This window comes from Toxotes jaculatrix, chromosome 5, assembly GCF_017976425.1.
Source record: "Toxotes jaculatrix isolate fToxJac2 chromosome 5, fToxJac2.pri, whole genome shotgun sequence".
NCBI lineage: Eukaryota > Metazoa > Chordata > Actinopteri > Toxotidae > Toxotes > Toxotes jaculatrix.
Window position 1 is genome coordinate 7,572,679 of NC_054398.1, and position 19,816 is coordinate 7,592,494.

A 19,816-nucleotide genomic window follows, 5' to 3' on the forward strand; every position below is an offset into this window, starting at 1 on the left:
CAGAGGCTTATAGCATAAAATGAAAGCACATTTCCTTTGTAGTGTGAGTCTACAGCCCAACAAACCAGCGAACTTCAATATTTCGTTGTTTGTTAAAATATGTGAGGCGCACCTGTTTTATTAGAAGAAGATTCAAACTCGACTGGACAGTGCAAGCAGCGTCTGTGCATTCCAGTCCAATAAGGGAAGCTGGGCACCATGGCGAGCTCCGATCATGGGAGCAGACCTCTCATGCAGACATGTGAGAAACATCACAAGGCGGACAGCTTCGTTCTCAGGGAAGGGCCTTTTGCTTGTCAGCGGGGTCTGAATTGTGGGGGCGTCTGGAATCGAAACACACCGGCCATATGTACAGTACACACTGTGCTACTCCTTCCATATGGGAATATTTACGTCTTCTTTGTTGTTCAAAGATCAAAGCAGAGGAGATCCATTTCAGTTAATTTTATGACACGATTTAGCAAATTTGCAGGGGGGAACTTTAAATGCCCTGTAAAACCTGTTCCACAGCATGCAGGACCACCCCATTAAGTCTTATATCCCACATGGATACAAAGGAAATCTGACTTAGAACTGTAGATGTTGCTATAGAGTGTGAAGGGACTGTGTGCTTTTCAGTGGTGGTGAGTGTTAAAAACCCACATGAAATCCATAAATTAATCTGAAAGCTACAACAAAAATGGCTGCACAGGAACCAAAACAAAAGCAGAACACCATAAATTTATTGTGGAAAAAAAGCAACATTGGGAAAAAAAAGAAGGTCTATTCTGGCACATTGTTCATTTTTATATTACAAAAAGGAGAAAAAGGCTACAAATCTTGATAATTTATACAAATACAACAACTTTCAAAAATAAATCTTTAATTTAGTAAACTCTCTGTGAACAAGTTTCTGCAATAACTCACTGCTTAAGATCCCTGAGCAGAGACACAGAGTGAATAGCTTTTTTTGTTGTTTTTTTCTTTTTTTACATCTTCACTCAAGCAATAACAATTATCAGTGTTTGTTCATAAACACTTTATATACAAAGGGGAAATTAGAACATGGGGTTTGTGAGATTGTGAGATGTGGGGCATGAATGAATGTGAACTGTGAATATCTTTACTCAACACATCACTGGTGAACGTCACAGTCAAAAACAGAACAGTGCTCACACCATTATGACTGCAACAAGTGACATATATATTCAATCTTTTATCCTCCATTGCAGATGTTTCTGTATTTACCTATGATGTGCAACGCAACTGTATTTGGAAATTTTTCTCAGTAACGACCACAAACGTATCAACCATCACTTCCTTCATTTTACGCGTTAAAACACAGTGCCAGCTGGTTCTGTTGCGAATGTAACACAAAGCAATAACTTATAATGTCATAAACTAAGGACACACATAGTTCAGGAGGTTTGTGGCCAGTAACAAACAAATGATCACAAATACTGCACATGTTCTTATTTCTGGAAAGGTGCCATTTCATTTTACTGTATGCTGACAACAACAAACAAACAGATGTTAATTACACAGAATATATACAAAATGAGACCCTAAGACTGAGAACAGAGCTTTGACAATATGGGAAAATACTTCATGTAACAAACCAAACTTGCTCAGTATATGAGCTTCCACTTAAAAAAGTCTGGCTACTTTTTTGCTGCACAATTTTCTGTATAATATACACAACATAGGTATATATTAGGATTCATTTTTACAAACACAATGAAGTTAGTTTTATTCCAACACAAATATAGGCATTAAAACATTTCCCTCAGACGCGCTATGTCTCCGCATTGTTCCACGATGAAAAGTTGTGCATCGGCATAGTTTTTGTATTTGGTTAGAACAACTCCATCTGTTTCAGCTCCACACACGCTCCTTTGTAAAAGCGGCAGGCGTGTGGGGAGACGGCGTACCCAAGACTACCGTACCTGCCGCTTTGTTGTCTGTGACTTCCATGGGAAGGTAGCTTAATAATTCCATTTATAGCTTCTTAATGTTGTCGACAAACAAGTTACCATGGCGACTTGGCTTCTTTAACAGTGAAATACAAGATGCAGTAGTGGTAAGAACGCCAGCCCAAAGCTACTGAACACTGTTAAAGAAGATTCACACCTTTTATTATAAGGCATTACAATGTGATAGGAGTCCCACTTCCATTGCTTTTTGAGTTTTCTAGCCAAAACATGCTGCATTTGGCAAAATCCAGCCTGTGTGGAGCTTTTGGAGGCTACTGTTGTGCTGTAATGGCTAACAAATCAAATTCCCTTTTTTCAAGTTTTCACCAAATGTCAGGACATCTGCTGCAAATGGTTTTACAATAATGGTGCGAATTTTCATACCTTCATTATGAAGTGTCTCATAATCAAAACAAACCTACTGAGGATGTGAAAAGAAAATGCACAGACTTGGGTTTTTACTGGTATAAACTTGATTAACATTAATTTGGAGACTTTGAATGGTGTCCAGTTCTTCAGTTCTATTATCTTATTTACTTTGTTATCAAGATGGAACATCTGATTAAACCATGAACTTTATTAAATGGTAATGGAAAATACCCTCAGTGCAGTGCTCTGAGATCTTTCTCTTTAATGTTTTATCTTGCACTGCTCAGGGACAAATTTCGCCCTTTTGAACTACAATTGCTTATTTAAGAAACTTAATTCATCACAAATGTTGAAAGATGTACCTATGGTCTCACTTCAAGCTCAAGTGCTCTAGTTGTAAAAGAAAAAAAAACAACCCCGCCCCCCCCAAAAAAAGTTCCTGTGAGAGCACTAATTTTGAAGAAAGTTCTAAGGAGTCCAAATACTGTGTAGCGCCAGCCAAACTGTGAGCAATGCTTCTGAGGAAAGCTGCTGGCCTGAGGTGTATGCAGAGCTCAGGAGTCATTCGGGGGGCTGCGCGGCACAGTCACGGCCTCACTGAGCAAACATCCTCCCTGAGTCTCCTCCATCTCTCCTGGATGAGAAGAGCGGATAAGGAGTGCATGGGCTGTCCTTTCCTCCAGGTCTGGTGTACAGATGGCAGGTACTGTAGGAGGGCAGGCACAGCTCAGGGGCTTGTGGTCCTCAGGCCCTGTTTCTCCATGATGTTCCACAGCTTACGCAAGTTGGACTGGGTGATGGTGTCATCCGGTTTCAGCTGAAGCGCTCGGAGGTAATTGGCTTCAGCTTCTTGCAGCTTCCCGTTGAGGTGGAGGATCGCTCCCAGGTTCATCAAAGCTGCAGGATACTGAAACCAAAAAAGAGGTTTTAGTCATTTTGGGAAAAGATCAGTTTCATGCTGAGTACACCTCAGGCAAGCTTAAAGCTTTGTTCCAAAGTTACACTGTCTGTTCTCTTCAAGAACAGCTAAGCACGCCTCTACCTGGCTATTGAGAAGTAGGTATAAGATAGCAGGCCTTAAAAATGATTCAACTTCCTGAGAGAGAGAAAGAGTGAGCTGAAACACACACAATAACAGTTACTTACTCACCACTACTGGTCTGTTTAAACCAGAGGTGCCCAAACTATTCCACAAAGGGCCATGTGGCTGCAGGTTTTCGTTCCAGCCAAGCAGCAGCACACCAGACTTGACTCATTTAATCAACTGATCTCAGTCTTCAGACAGCTGTGTGCGCTTGATTGGTTGGAACAAAACCTTGCATGGTTTGGACACCTCTGGTTTAAACTAAAGAAATTATTCACTGAAAAATTTAAATCAGACCCATGAACAGATGAGAGGAATAAGGCAAATTAAGTGTATCTCTTCACTCTTTGGGGGATATACATAATTCGGCAAAAATGGAATTTGACCAGAAATGTTTTATATCACTGAGCCACATGCAATGAATTGTTGTCTGGACACTGAACTCGAAAACAGACTAACTTTGAACAAATTAAAACACTTTAAAAATACAATTCACAAAACTATGGAAAAATGTCAGAGTGGATGAATAAAATAAATAAATAAATAAATAAACAAACAGTTCTATTGTCCGCTTAAATAAAAGAGTCTCGTAAAAGTACATTTGGTCATCATATGCACGCTATACAGCACACTATCGGTTCCCATTTGTCAGATCACTCAGACTGCAGTGCAGTGGTTGGAGCTTGGTAACCGAGCTGCTTTGCGTGCCCCTGTGTCTTGTCTGTGGCCACACATGTCAGAATGAGCAACCACCGCTTTGAAGTGGGTCTAGTCAAATATACTGTGTATTCCTGCTGGTGCCAAGGGGTAAAATCATCATCAAGAGCAGCGGGTGGGTGACTCATGAGGACATAAGTGTCCGGGGTGCAATCACGGTAAGACCATTAAGTATCCAGGCCAAGGGAGGGGCCACATCTGATCTCCATTTTAGTTCAAGTGTGGAAAACATGTCTAACCCTGTCAAGAAACTACTGTTTTACTACTTAAGACTATTAGAATTTCTGTAATTGTTAATCCCTAGGAAACAAGGAATGCTCAAATAAAATGGTCAATCACATGCTTTTACTGCAGTGTTTGTGACTTTTTTCCGATTTTATCATGTCATACATCATTGTCACATGGAAGGGCACATGATTGTGGCATCTTGACATTTACTTAATTTCATGCTCATGGCCTATTAACTAATCGAGAGTAATTCTCAGAGCAACCACTTTGCATGGGAGAGAAGCTTTCTGCTATAAATGATTCCAGAAATCTGTGGAATGTTATGTGAAATGCATGGAGATGTGACCCATTCACATCAACAACAGCAGTTCCACAAATAACAGTAAGCACAGACTAAAAATAAAAGAATATATGACGAAGCTTATAAAAGGACATAAAACTCCAGCTTTGTGTAACTGCAGGGCTTACAAATAAAACATTTGATCCAATTCAGTTAATGGATTTATCTGTTCAATCAAAATACGCAACAAGTTACAACACCTAACAAACTCTGAGATGCAAATTCTGGTTTTGATGACAAAGGAAAGCAGCCACACTGGATCTAAACACTTTTATATAGTATTTTATTAAAGTGAATCTGAAGTTTATATTTGCATATTCAAGATGTAGTTATTCATGCATGCAGAACACCTTTTCAGAGAGGTTACCAAGCACAGGCACTCTGGCCATTTATCTTGCTCTGTGCACACTGTAGGTTGCGTGAACTGCCCTCCTTTGCTGGACTGTTTCGCCCTTGTCTCACAAAACTCTCAAAACACCTCTCTGTTTTTCCACTGTCAGGGTTGGATGAGTGATGCTCCATGCATGAAAATTTCAACGGGAACATGTCCAATTAAGCTGCTTTTCTCATTACACCGATGAATAAATCAAAGAGACTCTGGGATAATCCTATTGTCCCTTAGAGAGGAGCCACTTTCTTACCTCAGCACATATAAAACATTGCTGCTGGTGCTTTGGCCAAAGCAAAGGCTGGCATGACCGACACTACTACTGTTGCTCCATGACTCAAAATTACATTACATTAAATTACTACATACCAGCCGCTTAAGATTGTACAATTACATTAATCCCCTAGAAAAATAATATTGTCCCCTCAGTGTTTCAATTATTATACACAGGAGCAGCCAGAGTTCTTGACTTTAATGGTCGGGGTAATTCTGAGGCTGTTTGTGCTATAAATTACCTTCTGTTTGACCCCACCATTTGAGGGTCAAACCACAAAATAACGCTGGGGGATCAATTTGCAAGTTAGGGGGTTTTACTAGTGAAAAAAATGCAAGCCAAAATAGAACTGTTTATACATATGGACACACTTGAAAGTGACACACAAAAACTGTGTCTGCAACGTAGAAATTGACCAGTGGTGTAGGTGTATATTGGAAAATTTGTGTTAATGCCGTTTGTAGTTTTTGAGGATTCTGCGTTAAGTGAAGTGCAATCATTCCTTAACTCAGTATGTTTCTAAGAGGTCAGTCGGTTCATAAGGTAACACGGCTCAGAATAAATGTAGTTTTTGGAGACATTTAAGTGAGAGAATGACAACAGTCAAATAAAACCCAGCTTTGCTTCTTGAGATGGCATTTCAGCCCCTGGCTACATACAGTGATCTTGTTTTCCCTTTAGAGATGACACAGGTTGTAGGAGAAGCCAGTGAGAAAACAATTGGATCAAAGACAAAGTCTGCCAAAAAGGGATTAGGTTTTAGATGGATGATGAAGACATGCAAAGACTTCTCTGGAATGACTTTTGAAGACAGATATCGAAAATCTGGATTGCCGGAGAGACAAATCAAACTGGAAAGTGCATGAGAAGCTGACCAGGCAGAAGCTAACATGCTTGTAATGCAAGCTTTCTGAGAGCCTCCAGGATAGATGCTGATGAGTGGTGTAACGTAATAGCTAAGCAAAGACTCCTTGGTTGAAAATCAAGTGACTCCGGTTTTCCTCTCAGTGCAGCTGCAACTGAGATTCACAAAGATCAGTCTCTCCGCCCATGCAGAACTTATCAATTCCTGAGTTTAGTTTCCTTCCTCCCGTCTCTCCTGTAGGCTCCCACCTTTCCTCACCCAACCCTACTTCATAAAGCGAAGACTTCTGTGATTTATTCCCCCACTCCTGCATTCCTCCATGCCCTTGCAACACTTGCAACACTCTGCAAAATGTTCCCTTGTCAAAAAGCTTTCATTTTTTTTCCTCATTTCCTGCTGTTCTGTAACCTCTCTGCCTCCCTACCCTTCCCAAAACTGGCATGTGGCTGCAGAGGCATGGCCAGATGTGGAGGATATTAGCCTGGACCGTAAAGCAACATATGCTATTAAGACTGCCAGAGTCGAATGTGAGGCTAGGTTGGGGAATGACCCGACCATAATGACTCCAGAAAGGCATTCAGGTAAAGAATATCTACATGGAATGGGAAACTTTCAAAGGACAGATGTCACAGGGTGCAGAGAGCAACCAAAGCAAACTAAGCATCCGATAGGATTTAGCTCGTCTAGATAGAGGGGATTGCAGGACTAAAGGACTAAATCCCTTGAATGGAGGGAATTGTCCTCTCTCACTCAGACCAAGCAGACATATGTGCTTAATATAAAACACCAGTGCTTTTGGAGAGTGAAGAGTCAAGCCGCAGTAAAGCATGAAATGACAAATGAAGATGGACAGGGTACATGGCTTAAGTCAAGTCGCATCGCAAAGAACAAAGGATAATGGTAAAGAAGATGGATGAAGATACTGAATTACAATTGTGCCTCAGCTGTAAGCAATACAAATGCCAAAAGGCATCCAAGCAAAAGTGACCAAGTAGGGGTAAAAAAAAGTGCCTCCGTGTTTGGATGTGGACATCAAATGCGTGTTTGTACAACTACAGATGCCAAGAAACAGTCATGTTAAAATCATGCTGGTCTGGTCCTAAAACAGAGCTGTGGGAAACACAAACACCCGCAGGATATATTTTAGAGAAGTACATTTCTATCAGGGAGCGGCACGACAACGGTCCCGTCATTGGTCGAAAATGTCTCTGCTCAGTAAGAAGTCCACTTGTTAGCTCAAAATTGTCTGTAGGTGTGAATGTGGGTGTGGATCATGGATACAACAGGAGAACTGGACATGCGACAGGGTTTATTGTGGTTTCATATGTTTCCATTTGCTTGGCTTTGTTTGCTACCAGTGAGTCCTCCCATATTATGTCACAAAATCCACACTTTTCCTTCAACATTCCCAAATCTGTGAAAAAAAGTGAGTAGTGATCAGATGTAAGAGTGTTCTCTCAGCATGAAGCTGAATCTGTACCACTAAGAAAATGCACCTAATGGAAATGTTCCCACAGTTCACGGTAAACTCTGAGGTTCTGTTACATTATTTATGTACGCGTTTGAACTGGAGCAATGAGAAAAATGTTTTTTCTTATCTTCCATCTGGGTTTAATTAGATGTTAAAAAATACACAATGTTCTGCTAAAAGCAGAACACTAAGTCGACATTGAGAACAACAAAAGGGGATAAGAGCTCAATTTCATGGTTTCTGTGGAAATTTAAAATTTTATCCTTTTGCTGTACTCAGCTTTTAGTTCGTCTTTTTGTTTGCCATTGTTTGTATATATTATAGCAGGATTTGTGTGCTTGCAGAACCAGACTTTATTGTCTGTATAACAATGTCCAGATATATTTTGACCATTAATCCTGAACTGATTTCTTCTAATCAGGACACAGGAACAAACAGGGTGACCACATGCCAAACATATTTTGCTCCGTCTGCAGCCATCGCTTAAACAACTCGACCCCTCCAGTCGGAGCTGTCGGAGGCAAGACCCCATTCATTTTCAAGATGTCAAAGTCCTCTGACTGAGTGTTATTATCATTATTCTTTTCAATTTGCTTACCCTGGCCTCTCCTTTGAAGTTGATGATGGATGCTGTGCAAACAAACCTCTGAGCTTAGTCAAAACCTAGCCCTTATTTTTCTGAGATCTACTAACAATGAAGGCCGTTGTGAGACTGCAGAGTGGGCAGTAGTAATATTGGAAAGTGATCCAGACTGTGATTGCACAGTGTCCATCAGGGTAAATAGTAATGTGGGTGATTAGCTAGTCGCGGTTGTACTCACATTAGGTCTCAGGCTCGCTGCTTGTCCGTAGTACTTCTCGGCTGCCTCATTTAGGCTGGCTTGTCTGCAAAGGGAAAACACAGAGAGGCGATCATTACTCATCTTTATTGCTCCTGGCTTAGGATGAGGCCTTGAACCCTGCGTGTTTACTAGCGCTCAGGGGTCACTGAGAAAATAGCAGGAGGGAACAGCATGAGGGATGAGAAAAGCCAATCCAATAGCCCGTAGGTTTCTCGTTCGATAGCATCTTTCACTCGATAACATCTGTGCCGAGCAGCGCACTGCAAGCACTTTCTGTTCTAATTGAACCTTGGGGTCAGGACATTTAGCTTTAAACATTTACTTGGACAAAACTCATCAACATACCAAGGCTAATAAGAAATAGTCAACGTACACTTCTGTATCGCTGACGTTGTAAACTGTGGTACGACATGCTGGATAGATAATGCAACACTGGAGATGTGAAAACAGTAAGGAAGCACAAAATCATTTAATCATACTACAATAACAAACAGGACAGCAGAGGGGATGGCACAGATGCACCAAAACATGCTGTATATGACACACTGCGACGGAAAGGATTTCTGGGCAGATGGCTTGTCGGCATGAGTCCCTGGAACCAGAAATACGTTGTTCCTGAGGACACAAAACCTGGAGTCAAGACAGGAATGTCCTATATTACTCTTCTTATCTTCCTTCATAACCCACTACTGTTATACACAAATCTGTGGGCCCTATGCCTTTCCTGTTATTAAAACTCTGGTATCTCAGAAATCACCTTTATGGTCCACAGCTGCATGCTTGTCACTGATGGTAACAATTGTCTCATTGCAAGCAAACTTTGACAAAGTCAAGGACAGAGTCAGCGACGGCTGGCCCCCTCAAGTCGTAATGATCAAAGGAAACGAGGCCGTTGGAACCGGTTTCATTTCGGCTGTCGCAGTCTGTTAAGGGATCACCATCCATATGGTTTCAGAAAAAAGGCAAAGCTTTTATTTTAGGATTACCAGGTCAGCAGCTTAAGTATACTCATAGTATTTATGTGTGGTTTGAATGATACTGTCTTACGTGTTTTAAATGTTTGATTCCTCACTGATCAGTGAGTAGAGAATTTATGTTTCTTTTTTTTTTAGTTAGCTGTAACACAGTAAAGTGACCATCCCTGGAGTCAACATGGCTAAAAAACATAATTTTGATCTCCTCCTACATGTTACCCACTAACATACTTCAGATATACAGAAGAACATGCCACCGCTGTTTATTTTTTTAAGTACAACTAAATTTTTCCAGCTCTGTAAAAAAGAAGCACTTTACATTCCAGCAGAGATCCAGACAACGACTCGAGTTGCTGAATTTGTCCTGAGATTATAAATGTGGGTTTCATGTCCAACCACAACCATATGTTTGTTTGCCAGCATAATATTTAGAAAGCACAATCCTCTGAGAAAAAAAATGCACCAATCTAATTCTATAATATCATTATCACATTTATAAACACATTATCAGAGGAGAACTGGAGAGCTGCCACACCATGACCAAAAGAGCAGCAGAACCTCCTAGTGTTGTCTGATTGTGGGTTGTGAGAGTGCAGAAGACAATGAAGGCCAAGTATGTAAAACCACTGCCTGGGTTTAAACCCGAGGAAGAGTCAGTGTGAGACTACAAGAGTAAGAAGAAAAGGGAGAAGAGAAGGAGTATGATGGGAAAATGGAAAAGGAATGAATGAAAAAAAAAAAAAATCCCAGAAGGGAAAAATTCTTGACCATATTTCACATCAGCCACTCAGCCATTGGTCTTTCATTCCCTGACATCTTGTTGTTTAGAGATGCTTTATTAACCCCAGACATACATAAATCACAATGACAACAGTGACAGTACTGCTTATAAGCGTGACATTGCTGGATACTAATGAGTGAATGAGCAAAGCACTTTCAACAACAGCCAGATATTTGTGCTTAAACCGCAGCCGTCCCATCTGTCTTGAGCACAGACTTACTTTTTTTTTTAGAGTAAAATCCTCTTTGTTTGAATGCAACACTGAACACAGACGTCTTCCCTAAGGGTCATACTATATGTGCAGCTACCTAATGTAACTCACTACCAATTTTTCTTTTTTTTATTATCATCATATGGTTATCAAGTCAAACCAATTTGTGTACTTTTTGGAAATGGGGGCAGTCAAATATGAACAAATTGGCATACCTAACATCATAAGATGCTAGGAAATGCAACGTTTCAGTTATGGTGGGTAATGTTATTTATTATGGTTTGGATGGGAGACTATGGGGTAAACTAAGAGTCCATATACTGCTTGTGTGTGTCTTTTAGATTGTATGTTACTTTATGATGTCACAGTGCAATTTTTCACATGAACACGTGAAATGGAAAGCACGAGCACATCCCCGCTGGCCTTACCCTTAACCAGCCCTTCCTGTTCTACATTCACACTATAAATCAGTTTAAAAAACATTAAAATTATTCAAAGGAGGCAGAAGGAAATTATTAGTTTGGAAGCAAAATGATCAAAACCAAGGGCTCGAGAGAGCAATAAAAGACATTTGCACATCTGAGGGCTTCTGCGCCTCCTTTTTAATCGCTTCCCTTCCCCTGTGTAGATTCACTTGTGTCCCCACCAACCGAGGGCCTTTCCACGTCTTGCGTCCAAGACAAACAACATAAGGAACATGAGCTGTGGAGGAGTGGGACCCCATGCCAAGCTAGAGGAGAAAAGTTCAGCCCCGAACACTGCTTGAAGCTCTCTTAAGCTGCCAGGGGTCTGGACCCTGGAAGAGGCTCTCAATACTGAAAGCTGCTGGTGGTGAAGATCCTGTGTAATCAGACTGGGGTGGGGGAAGAGCTATGCATAAAGCAGCTGGGTAAGATTCTGACATAGAGCTGTGTAGCAATGCTGTACTCTAGAGCAGAGCACGGGTAGCTTTATCAAACAGGCGATTCAAGATGCGCATTAATGGTCTTGAAGAAAATGATTTCCCTCCAGCAGGCTGCTGTAATTTTAATGCAGAAGCCCCGAACTATCGATGATGGGTTTGAACAAGGGAATCTCTACACTGGGTAATATAATTTTGTGGGTTTATTCAGTCAGCGGAGAGGTGTACTATAAGTTGGCACATGGCTTTATTTACACATTTCCATTCATGGCTGGTGTTCAGAAATACAACAGCTTGTGGGCTGCTAAAGCTATGCTGCTCAGGCTCATCAGCTGAACCCTGCACTCATTTGGAGGCAGACTTTAAAGTAGGAGCCAGCGATGGCAGAGGAAGAGTGAGAGTGTGAGGGAGAGAGGTATGGAGAGACATAGAGAGAGAAAGAGGAGAGAGAGAGAGAGAGCATATGAAGATACATAGCGCTGCACAGCACGCTAAGGCAAACCAGCAGCTCTCGGGCTGGCACTGCAGCGAGGGAAGAGGATTACAAAGTATAGCCAAGTAAATCACACTGGCTGAGGAGAAGTGTAAGCCCCTGGATAAACCGTGCAGACAGTAGACCTCCCTCTCTCATACACAACCTCCTTTCTACTCAGCCTTGGAAAACTGTGGCCCACCCATCTCATCTACACAGAATAAAATACACACAGCGTCTTTGTGTATGTGCTCGGGCTATGGAAATGATCAAAGATTAAAAAACGGTGAATTCCAATCAAACACTCACCTGAGCATATGGGCTGCGCTGAAGACCACATCAAATTCCCCGCTGTCGAGGCGCGCGGCTTTCTCTGCCATCTCCGCCGCTTCCAGCAGCCGCGACTCTTCCAACAAAAACTGACCTGGCAAGGCAAGAGAGAACGGCACCACAGTTAAAATGCTGAGGGATCCCCAAAGAGGCACTGAGGGATACACAGCCTAGAACTGTTGCCTTTGGCCCAGGTGGGGGGACAGCCTTGTCTGCCCCTGAAATAATATGCTGAAACACTAGATATGAGCAGCATACCATCACTCTTTGGCCATCGCTCAGACCCATTTGTTCCGATTAGCCGTCCTCGATTGATCTGTTTCTTTAAGGTAAAAATGCTTCTTGCAGGAGGTTTGTGTCACATTACAGGTGTGGCTGCTTCTGCCATGAACCTGTGTGCACCCACCTAATGGGATGGGATTATGGGGGCCTGACAAGGCCATGAACTGAGGGTGGACCCCTTGCAAAGGGCCAGGTTTAGAGAGGAATTAATACCATGTTGACTTTGGTTAGCCCCACTACTGTACCAGGATGCTAAACCACCAAGTGAACCTAAGCATATTTTCTTTAATAACTGTGGATGAAACTGAAGCTGTTAGTACAGGCCTGAGGTGAGAGACAGACTTAAAACTAGAATTACCACCTCGCAGTTGTATGGCTCCGCCAGCCAGTCATGTTCCAGACTATATCCAAGTCTGTCCAGACTCATATAATATATGAAGACTTTTCAAACCAGCAGCACAGACCTTCTATACAGTACCCACAGTTTCAAAGTGGGCACCTGAGATGAGTGTCACCAGTTGAGTTTCTGACCAAATGTGAAATATGGTCACAACCTCCCAATCTGAGTTATGGTGTTGAATAATGGACAGAAAAGTGTTTATGCAGAATATTAGTGTGAATCATTAGCAGTGAAGCTGACCTTTGACCTTTTGGATATTAAATGTTACCATTGTGTCCTTTCAGACCTTTGTGTGAAATGTTGTTATAATTTGCATATGAAGTCTTATTTTATGGCCAAAAACTTATATTGAGAGGTCACAGCGACCTTTGACAACCAAATTATATTCAGTTCCTCCTTGAGTCTGAGTCTACGTTTGTGCCAAATGTAATGAAAGTTTCTGAGATATCACATTCACGAGGATGGGATGGACGAACAAGACATAATGAGCCTCTGAGTGTAAAGCAGCTCCAGCTTTCAAACACCTCTGAAGTTATGAAGAGTTCATGATATCAAACCAAATCTATGAGTAATAAAGGAAAGACAGTCCCTGCACCAATAAATGTCCAAGCCCAGGTCTGCCCTGCTATGTTTAAACAAAAATTTCTCAAAGGTGATCTGTGTGTGTGAGGACTGTGATATTGAACATCCTGTTCATCATGCGGCAGTCTGACTTTGAGGGGAATATTGGAAGGTCTAGCTCTGAATGCAGACCTTAGCCCAGGGTTTCTGCAGGGTTCACAAAATTAAATTTAACAAATTAAATTAAATCTAAGATTTTTACAACCTTTCTAATACCACATATAATGTAATTTAATACCTGTTTCACGGTCATATTGGCCAAAGTATGAAAGCATGACAGAAAACCAATAGGGAGGATATGGCCTAGAATTGTTTATTATTATCTTACACTTTTTTTCAGAACTTCCCAGCACTATATAAGAATAATTCACAGTTATATGATGAATAGTTGTGACATGGAACCGAATTAGTGGTAGAAAATGGATGGACTGATTAACTACTTGAAAATGATTAATTCATACATTGCATCCAAAAGCATTTTATAACTGACATTAAAGCCGATGACAGGCAAGATAAAATATTTAAGATGTCTGTAGATTAAACTTAAGACTTTTTTAATGAATGAAGCTAAATTCAAGCACCAAACAAAAATGCACATTTATGTTCATCTTAAATGATCAATATCCAACTGCATAACCTATTTAGCTTTGCAGTTGTGCTTAACTGTAAACATATGAATCTGTAAACTCTACTACAGCTCTGATCTGAATGAGGCACTGAAAAATGGATGGATACGTGTTTGAGTCTGAGTCAAAAAATGTTTACATTATATGGATATTGTATCTTTCATTTCCTATATATTGTTATTTCATGTTTATCCATATCCTATTCTTTGCTTATATAACAACACACTGTGTGGATCAATACAGTTCATCTTATTATTAACCGATTTTTTAACCTTTATAGGTGACAGTTTGACATACAGTACTTCAACCAAATGCAAAAAACCCACCATTAACCTGATGTATTGATCGTTTTAAATGCCACGTGTAAGCTGGTGGAGTGATAGCGAGTTGACACATCAGTTCATCATAAAGCGCTGTTTCAGATAGATGAGGCTTTAGACGCTTTTAAAAGAAGGAAGTAATTAACTTGTCAGCTCATTCAAACTCAGTCTTATTAAGACAATAATTAAATCGAAGAGTTACCACTGCAACTTCAATCCATGTGTGAGTCACATAGAAATAATGTAAGACAAGAGAGACGCTGAAATTGTCACGTTCCATGTTTCCATCAAATGAAAGAGAACAATCTGAGGAAATCATCCTCTCTTCTCCTGATCCCCCACTAACCATGTACTGACCCGACACCGTGGCTGATGGGAGGAAGAGGTGGCAAAAAGGGTCAGCCAACGCTGTTGTCCAACCACTTGACAAGGTGTGTAAGTTCCTGCCTTTGTGCACACAAGTGTAGCGTGTGTGTGTTAAGTTGCCAAATTAAATTCTTGCTGATGTAAGAATAAAGTCAGGATATGTCCAATTGAAAGTTTAAAAAAACCCCAACACAACTCTACACTTACCATAGTGCATGTAACAGTTGCCTTTAGTGGGATCAAGTTGGATGGCCTTCAGGAAGTACCTCTCCGCTTCTGTTTTGTGCCCCTGAGAGAGACGGATTAAATACAGTGTCATTATTGTTTCAACTGCTCCTCAGAACAACTCATTATAAAAACACCACACTCAGCTCAATGGGAAAAATACCTTTGTGTATACCTAATGTTCCTCTCCAAACCGCAGACCTACTTTAACAATAAATCTTAATAAATAGACATGAAACACACGGACCACGAGTGTTATTCTTTCAAGCTCATGTGTCGTCCTGTCAGAGTACACACTGTCATGCTTGGCACGGCGGAGCAGAAAGGGCAAAGGCTCATTCATTACACACTTTTATCTGTGCAAATAACACTTCCAGAGCATAACCACAGATTGCCAGTGTGTGTGGCCTGACCGCTATGAAGCAAGGCAGAGAGAGGTGGATGGAAATGGAGCGGTAGAGGTGGAAAGGCGAAGAGAGGAAAGAGACAGACAGGCTCAAGTGTCTATAGCTTCACATAAGCACACGCTGCACAGCACACACACACACACACTGAGGTTTTTTTTTATCAGTGTGTACAGTGTTGTTTTGGGCTTTTAGAGTGATCGGCTAGTATAGCATGATGAGGAGAAGCATCACGGAGAAGCCCTGTGGACCTAAAGAGTTCCCTCAGGTCCTCGAGACACTGACACGTAGCCAATCACAGCTCAAACAGAACACAGCAGCTGGCCAGTAGAAGTGCCAGCTGGGACTTTGACACGTTCCTGCTCCCAGTTGGGAACCAGATGCCATCTGATCAACAATTAGCGCTGTGCACTCATCTACACAAGCTGATGTTTTAGCATTAACAATGCAACTCATTAGTGTGTGTTTTACTCCAAAAGATAAAGCCTTTACATGAATTATGCATATTATTAATCTGGAGTTGTACCATGTCTATAAAAGCTTGAGATAAAAATGCTACAGTATCAGAAAAGAAGAGGGAGCATTAAGAGTGATTGGACAGGTCGGTATAAATAATGTATATGAACTCTGTGTGAAATCCAGCAAATTACTTCAGTTTATTCAAATAGAGGAACAGGCTCAAATCCAATCAGTGTAATCTAGTATTAATGACTGTATACTTAGTCAAGCGTATACATTTTCAGTGAGCTGTAGATTCAATAAATACATAATTTTCTAATGTAAATATATCGAGTGAGGTTTCCCTTGATTCTGTGGAAAATAAAGCATGTGCTAAGTATATGTTTAATATAGCTGATGGCATCCAAGTAGCGACCCCAGTTCCAGTCTGAAAAGCATCATCTCTGTGTGTTTATATACTCTAATTCACAGACGGAGGAATGTGTATGTGTGAGGGCCAGCTGGTTTTATAATAACAGAGGCCTGCGTCGGTTTGTTAAACCTCAGAATTAAGCTTTCACACTCTGAGATGAGTTACAGTTGTGAGTGGATAGAGGATTTGGATTATGACAAGTCTAAATATATTAATGGAGGCCATGCTCAGAGTGAGTATGTATGGGAAGGAGTTAGAATCTCCAAAAAGTAAGCAGTTGCTCCTTTCTCATTACTCGTCTTAAAAGAAATCTTCTTATTAGTCCCTAAAGAAGCAATTTGTTACACTACTTTTTATATTACTTAACTGTTGCACCACCTTAAACTGGCAACTATGGCAATCATGAAACTCAACCAGCAACTCATGTTCAATTTTCTTGTTATCCCTTTTTTTCTGTGAAGTCAAAATCATGGCAGTACTTCTTTATTCACTTTTTTTTTCAGGGAGGGTTTGTGCTGCTACCCAGCCTTTGCTTTATAAAGTTTTGGGCTTGGGTCGGGATCTGAAATTTCTTTCTTTCTCTCTCTAACTGTGCCAGTCTTCTGCATCCATATGTGCTGCGTGTTGCAACAAGTTACGTATTATGCTGTGGGTAGATGGAAAAAAGCCAGAGTATAGCTGATGTGTTGCACATGCCCGGCCAGCTAATAGTAATGAAAAGAAGCAAGAAATGAAGCAAAAATATCAGTTCAGGACACAGGTTTGGTTTTAAATTTGGCAGAACCCCTGGTTCAGTTGGGCTGGGTCTTAAAGATGTGGATAAAAACTGTATTGAGGCCTCTGTTTTAGGTCTGTGCAGAACTCTAGTGTATGCAAACAAGACCAAGAGTTTACAACCACGCTAACAGCTCTGTGAACATCCAAACTTCGAGCTAAATGCTAAACGGCAGCATACTCACAGTGACAATGACACTACCATGCTGATGTTTAGCAGGTAAATGTTTCCCATGTTCACCATCTTAGTTTAGCGTTTCAGCATACTAACATTTGCTGATTAGCCCCAAACAGAGGATCAGCAACAGTTATTCTAAGTCATTCTCTCAAGCCTTGAAAACAAAATGTTCACTACCACAAAATGTTTAAACTACCTTTCCTTTTGCTTTTACCTATGTCCACTTCTCATTCTACTCAGCTCGCTGTGTGGATACAAAATCCTCCCTTTTGCCACATACCTGCTGAGCCTATTGGTGTGCGCCTCACACCTCAGATCTCCTGATAACATTAGATAAACTGCAGGCTCTGTCGGCACAGAGGTGATTATGAATGAAGTCTGTGTCCTATTAGCTGAGGAAATGACAAGTAGATGACTAAATCCAACAGCGCAAGCATCACAACGGTCGTGTCCACCTCTGAGCCGTGGTGTGTATGGAGAGCCAGGAACACATCCTGCCCTCCCCCGCTGTGTCAGTGGAGGTGTGGAGGGGTTGGTGCAGCGGAGGTGGGGGGGGGCTGATACTGATATGTGTGATTAACTCTCCCTCCCTCACCTATTTTGTCCTCCCCTCATCCACAAATCACAGCTCTCTGCGCCTCAGCTACCAGCTCAGCTCCACCTCTCACCCTTCTCTGACCCCGCTGCCAAGGCTTATCTCACAGCCTCTCCACCTCTCCCGCAGGGATCTGAACCTCGAAAACACCTGACAGTATCTGAAGCGTCTTTATCACTCACAGTTGTGCCACAGGAAGTGCAGAGGTAGGGGATGAGGGGATGATAGAGGCAGGGGTGGTGGTGGGCAAGTCGACATCCTGCTGTTGTCATCAGCCACATGGGCCACATTAACTACAGAGCAGCACATATTAAATGGTACCCTGAACTGGAATTATGGGTAAAAACTTTTTTTCAAAACAGTTCAGTTTAAAAAAAAAGAAATACCTGTGCTTTTCAAACGTTTTTTCATAGCTAAAGGGTCTCTAAGTGTGTCCAAACACCTTCTCTGATGGCATTATTTGCACTCACAGGATCACGGGGGGCTCGAAGCACCTCTATCATCCATCATGGTCAGAGATGTACAGAGAATTATCCCTATAGGTTTGAAGTCTACTTCCCTCCAAAATCAATAACACTTTCTTAAATACAATGAGTTTCTCTTCACAGTCGGCTGAATTCTTCCCCGTGTCCACTTCACCAAGTCTTAGCAAACTCCTCTAGAGAACTGTGTTGTTCCCCTGTGTTGTTTCAGATAATATTTGAAGTCCAGTGGCTTTTGTTCAGAAAGGAATTCACGTGAGCTTAACAAACCACTTTTATCTGTAGTGTCAGCTGACCTATAATTTAAGTTGACCATCAGCCTGAGTACAGATGGGAAAATCAATCTAGTGTGGTGGGGGAGAGCAATTTAATTAAGACACACAATGATCCACTTCATTCATATTATAGTATTAGTATGGTTTTATATTAGTATAATGCTGCCAGCAACAGGCTAGTTTAGCTTGGTACAAAGAGTGGATATTGTTATGGGCAATGCCAAACTAGCTGTTTGCAGTCCGTGTGCAAAGCTAAGCTAACCTGCTGCTGGTGGCAGCTTCATATTTACATATATGAAAGTGGTGTCAGACTTTTGTAATTCTTGGAAAAAATGGGAACAAGCATAACATTGTAAAAACATGTTGGAAAAATAAGGTTTTTCCAGCAACTTCCAGCAACCAGTAAATGATGGGCCAGTAAAATTCATCCACATAAATCAGTTGTGATACATACAAATTCATCATTTTGGAAAGAATATAAATGAAAAGGACTTGAAAAAGACTCTGTTACCATGAGGGAAATGAAAAGGGACAGAGCCAGGAAGAGTCTTGCCTTTCTGTGGATATCCAGATACCACTGCTCCAGGCTTTTGAACACATTTACGTCCTTTCATTATGGCCCAGACTGTGGGAGAGATGGGTGTCAGCAGAAGAGGAGGCCTCCACCCTTCTTCTGACCTTCTGTGCTACTCTTCCTCTAATTTGTTTATTTCCGTCCTGACAGTCCTTTTTTCTGCTCTGCTCTATTCTAACTACGCCTATCTAGCTGTGATCTGTACAGGATGACCCGACCACATGACCATCTCCTCGTAAATGCGGGGACTCTGGAAACTGTTTCCGCCCCTGTGACCCATCAACATACATGACCTTTTCTTTGATTACTGAAACACAGGCCAGCCATGTGACGCTGAAAGGATATTATCTCTACAGACCTAAAACCCAGAGCAGAATTAGATTTCTTCCTCTGCTGTGTTTACAGATTTCAATTTTCAGGGCAACATTGAAATTGCGAGTGCAACTTTTTGAGCTCTTCTTTAAGATCTAGGAACAAGTTACACGATTTTTTATCAGGAAGTGCTACTCCCAGACAGACAGGAGCATCTCGAGAAACACAACGAGACCACCCTCTTCTCTCATGCTCACTCTCTTCCAATCATTTCCCTCTCTCTCTCGCTCTCAACCACACACTATTGATTAA

The 19,816-nt window shown here is 41.3% G+C and overlaps 1 protein-coding gene across 1 annotated transcript in view; it reads right to left on the reverse strand.

The window, feature by feature from the left end:
* Positions 1-750: 750 nt before the first annotated feature.
* Positions 751-19,816, reverse strand: part of tmtc2b (transmembrane O-mannosyltransferase targeting cadherins 2b) — a 90,889-nt gene continuing 71,823 nt past the window's right edge. The window contains exons 9-12 of the mRNA XM_041039337.1: positions 15,022-15,103; positions 12,179-12,293; positions 8,510-8,573; positions 751-3,228 (exon numbers count right to left, since the gene is read on the reverse strand). Coding sequence (XP_040895271.1) covers positions 3,049-3,228; positions 8,510-8,573; positions 12,179-12,293; positions 15,022-15,103 — 441 coding nt within the window. The 3' untranslated portion in view covers positions 751-3,048. The remainder of the gene's footprint in view (positions 3,229-8,509; positions 8,574-12,178; positions 12,294-15,021; positions 15,104-19,816) is intronic.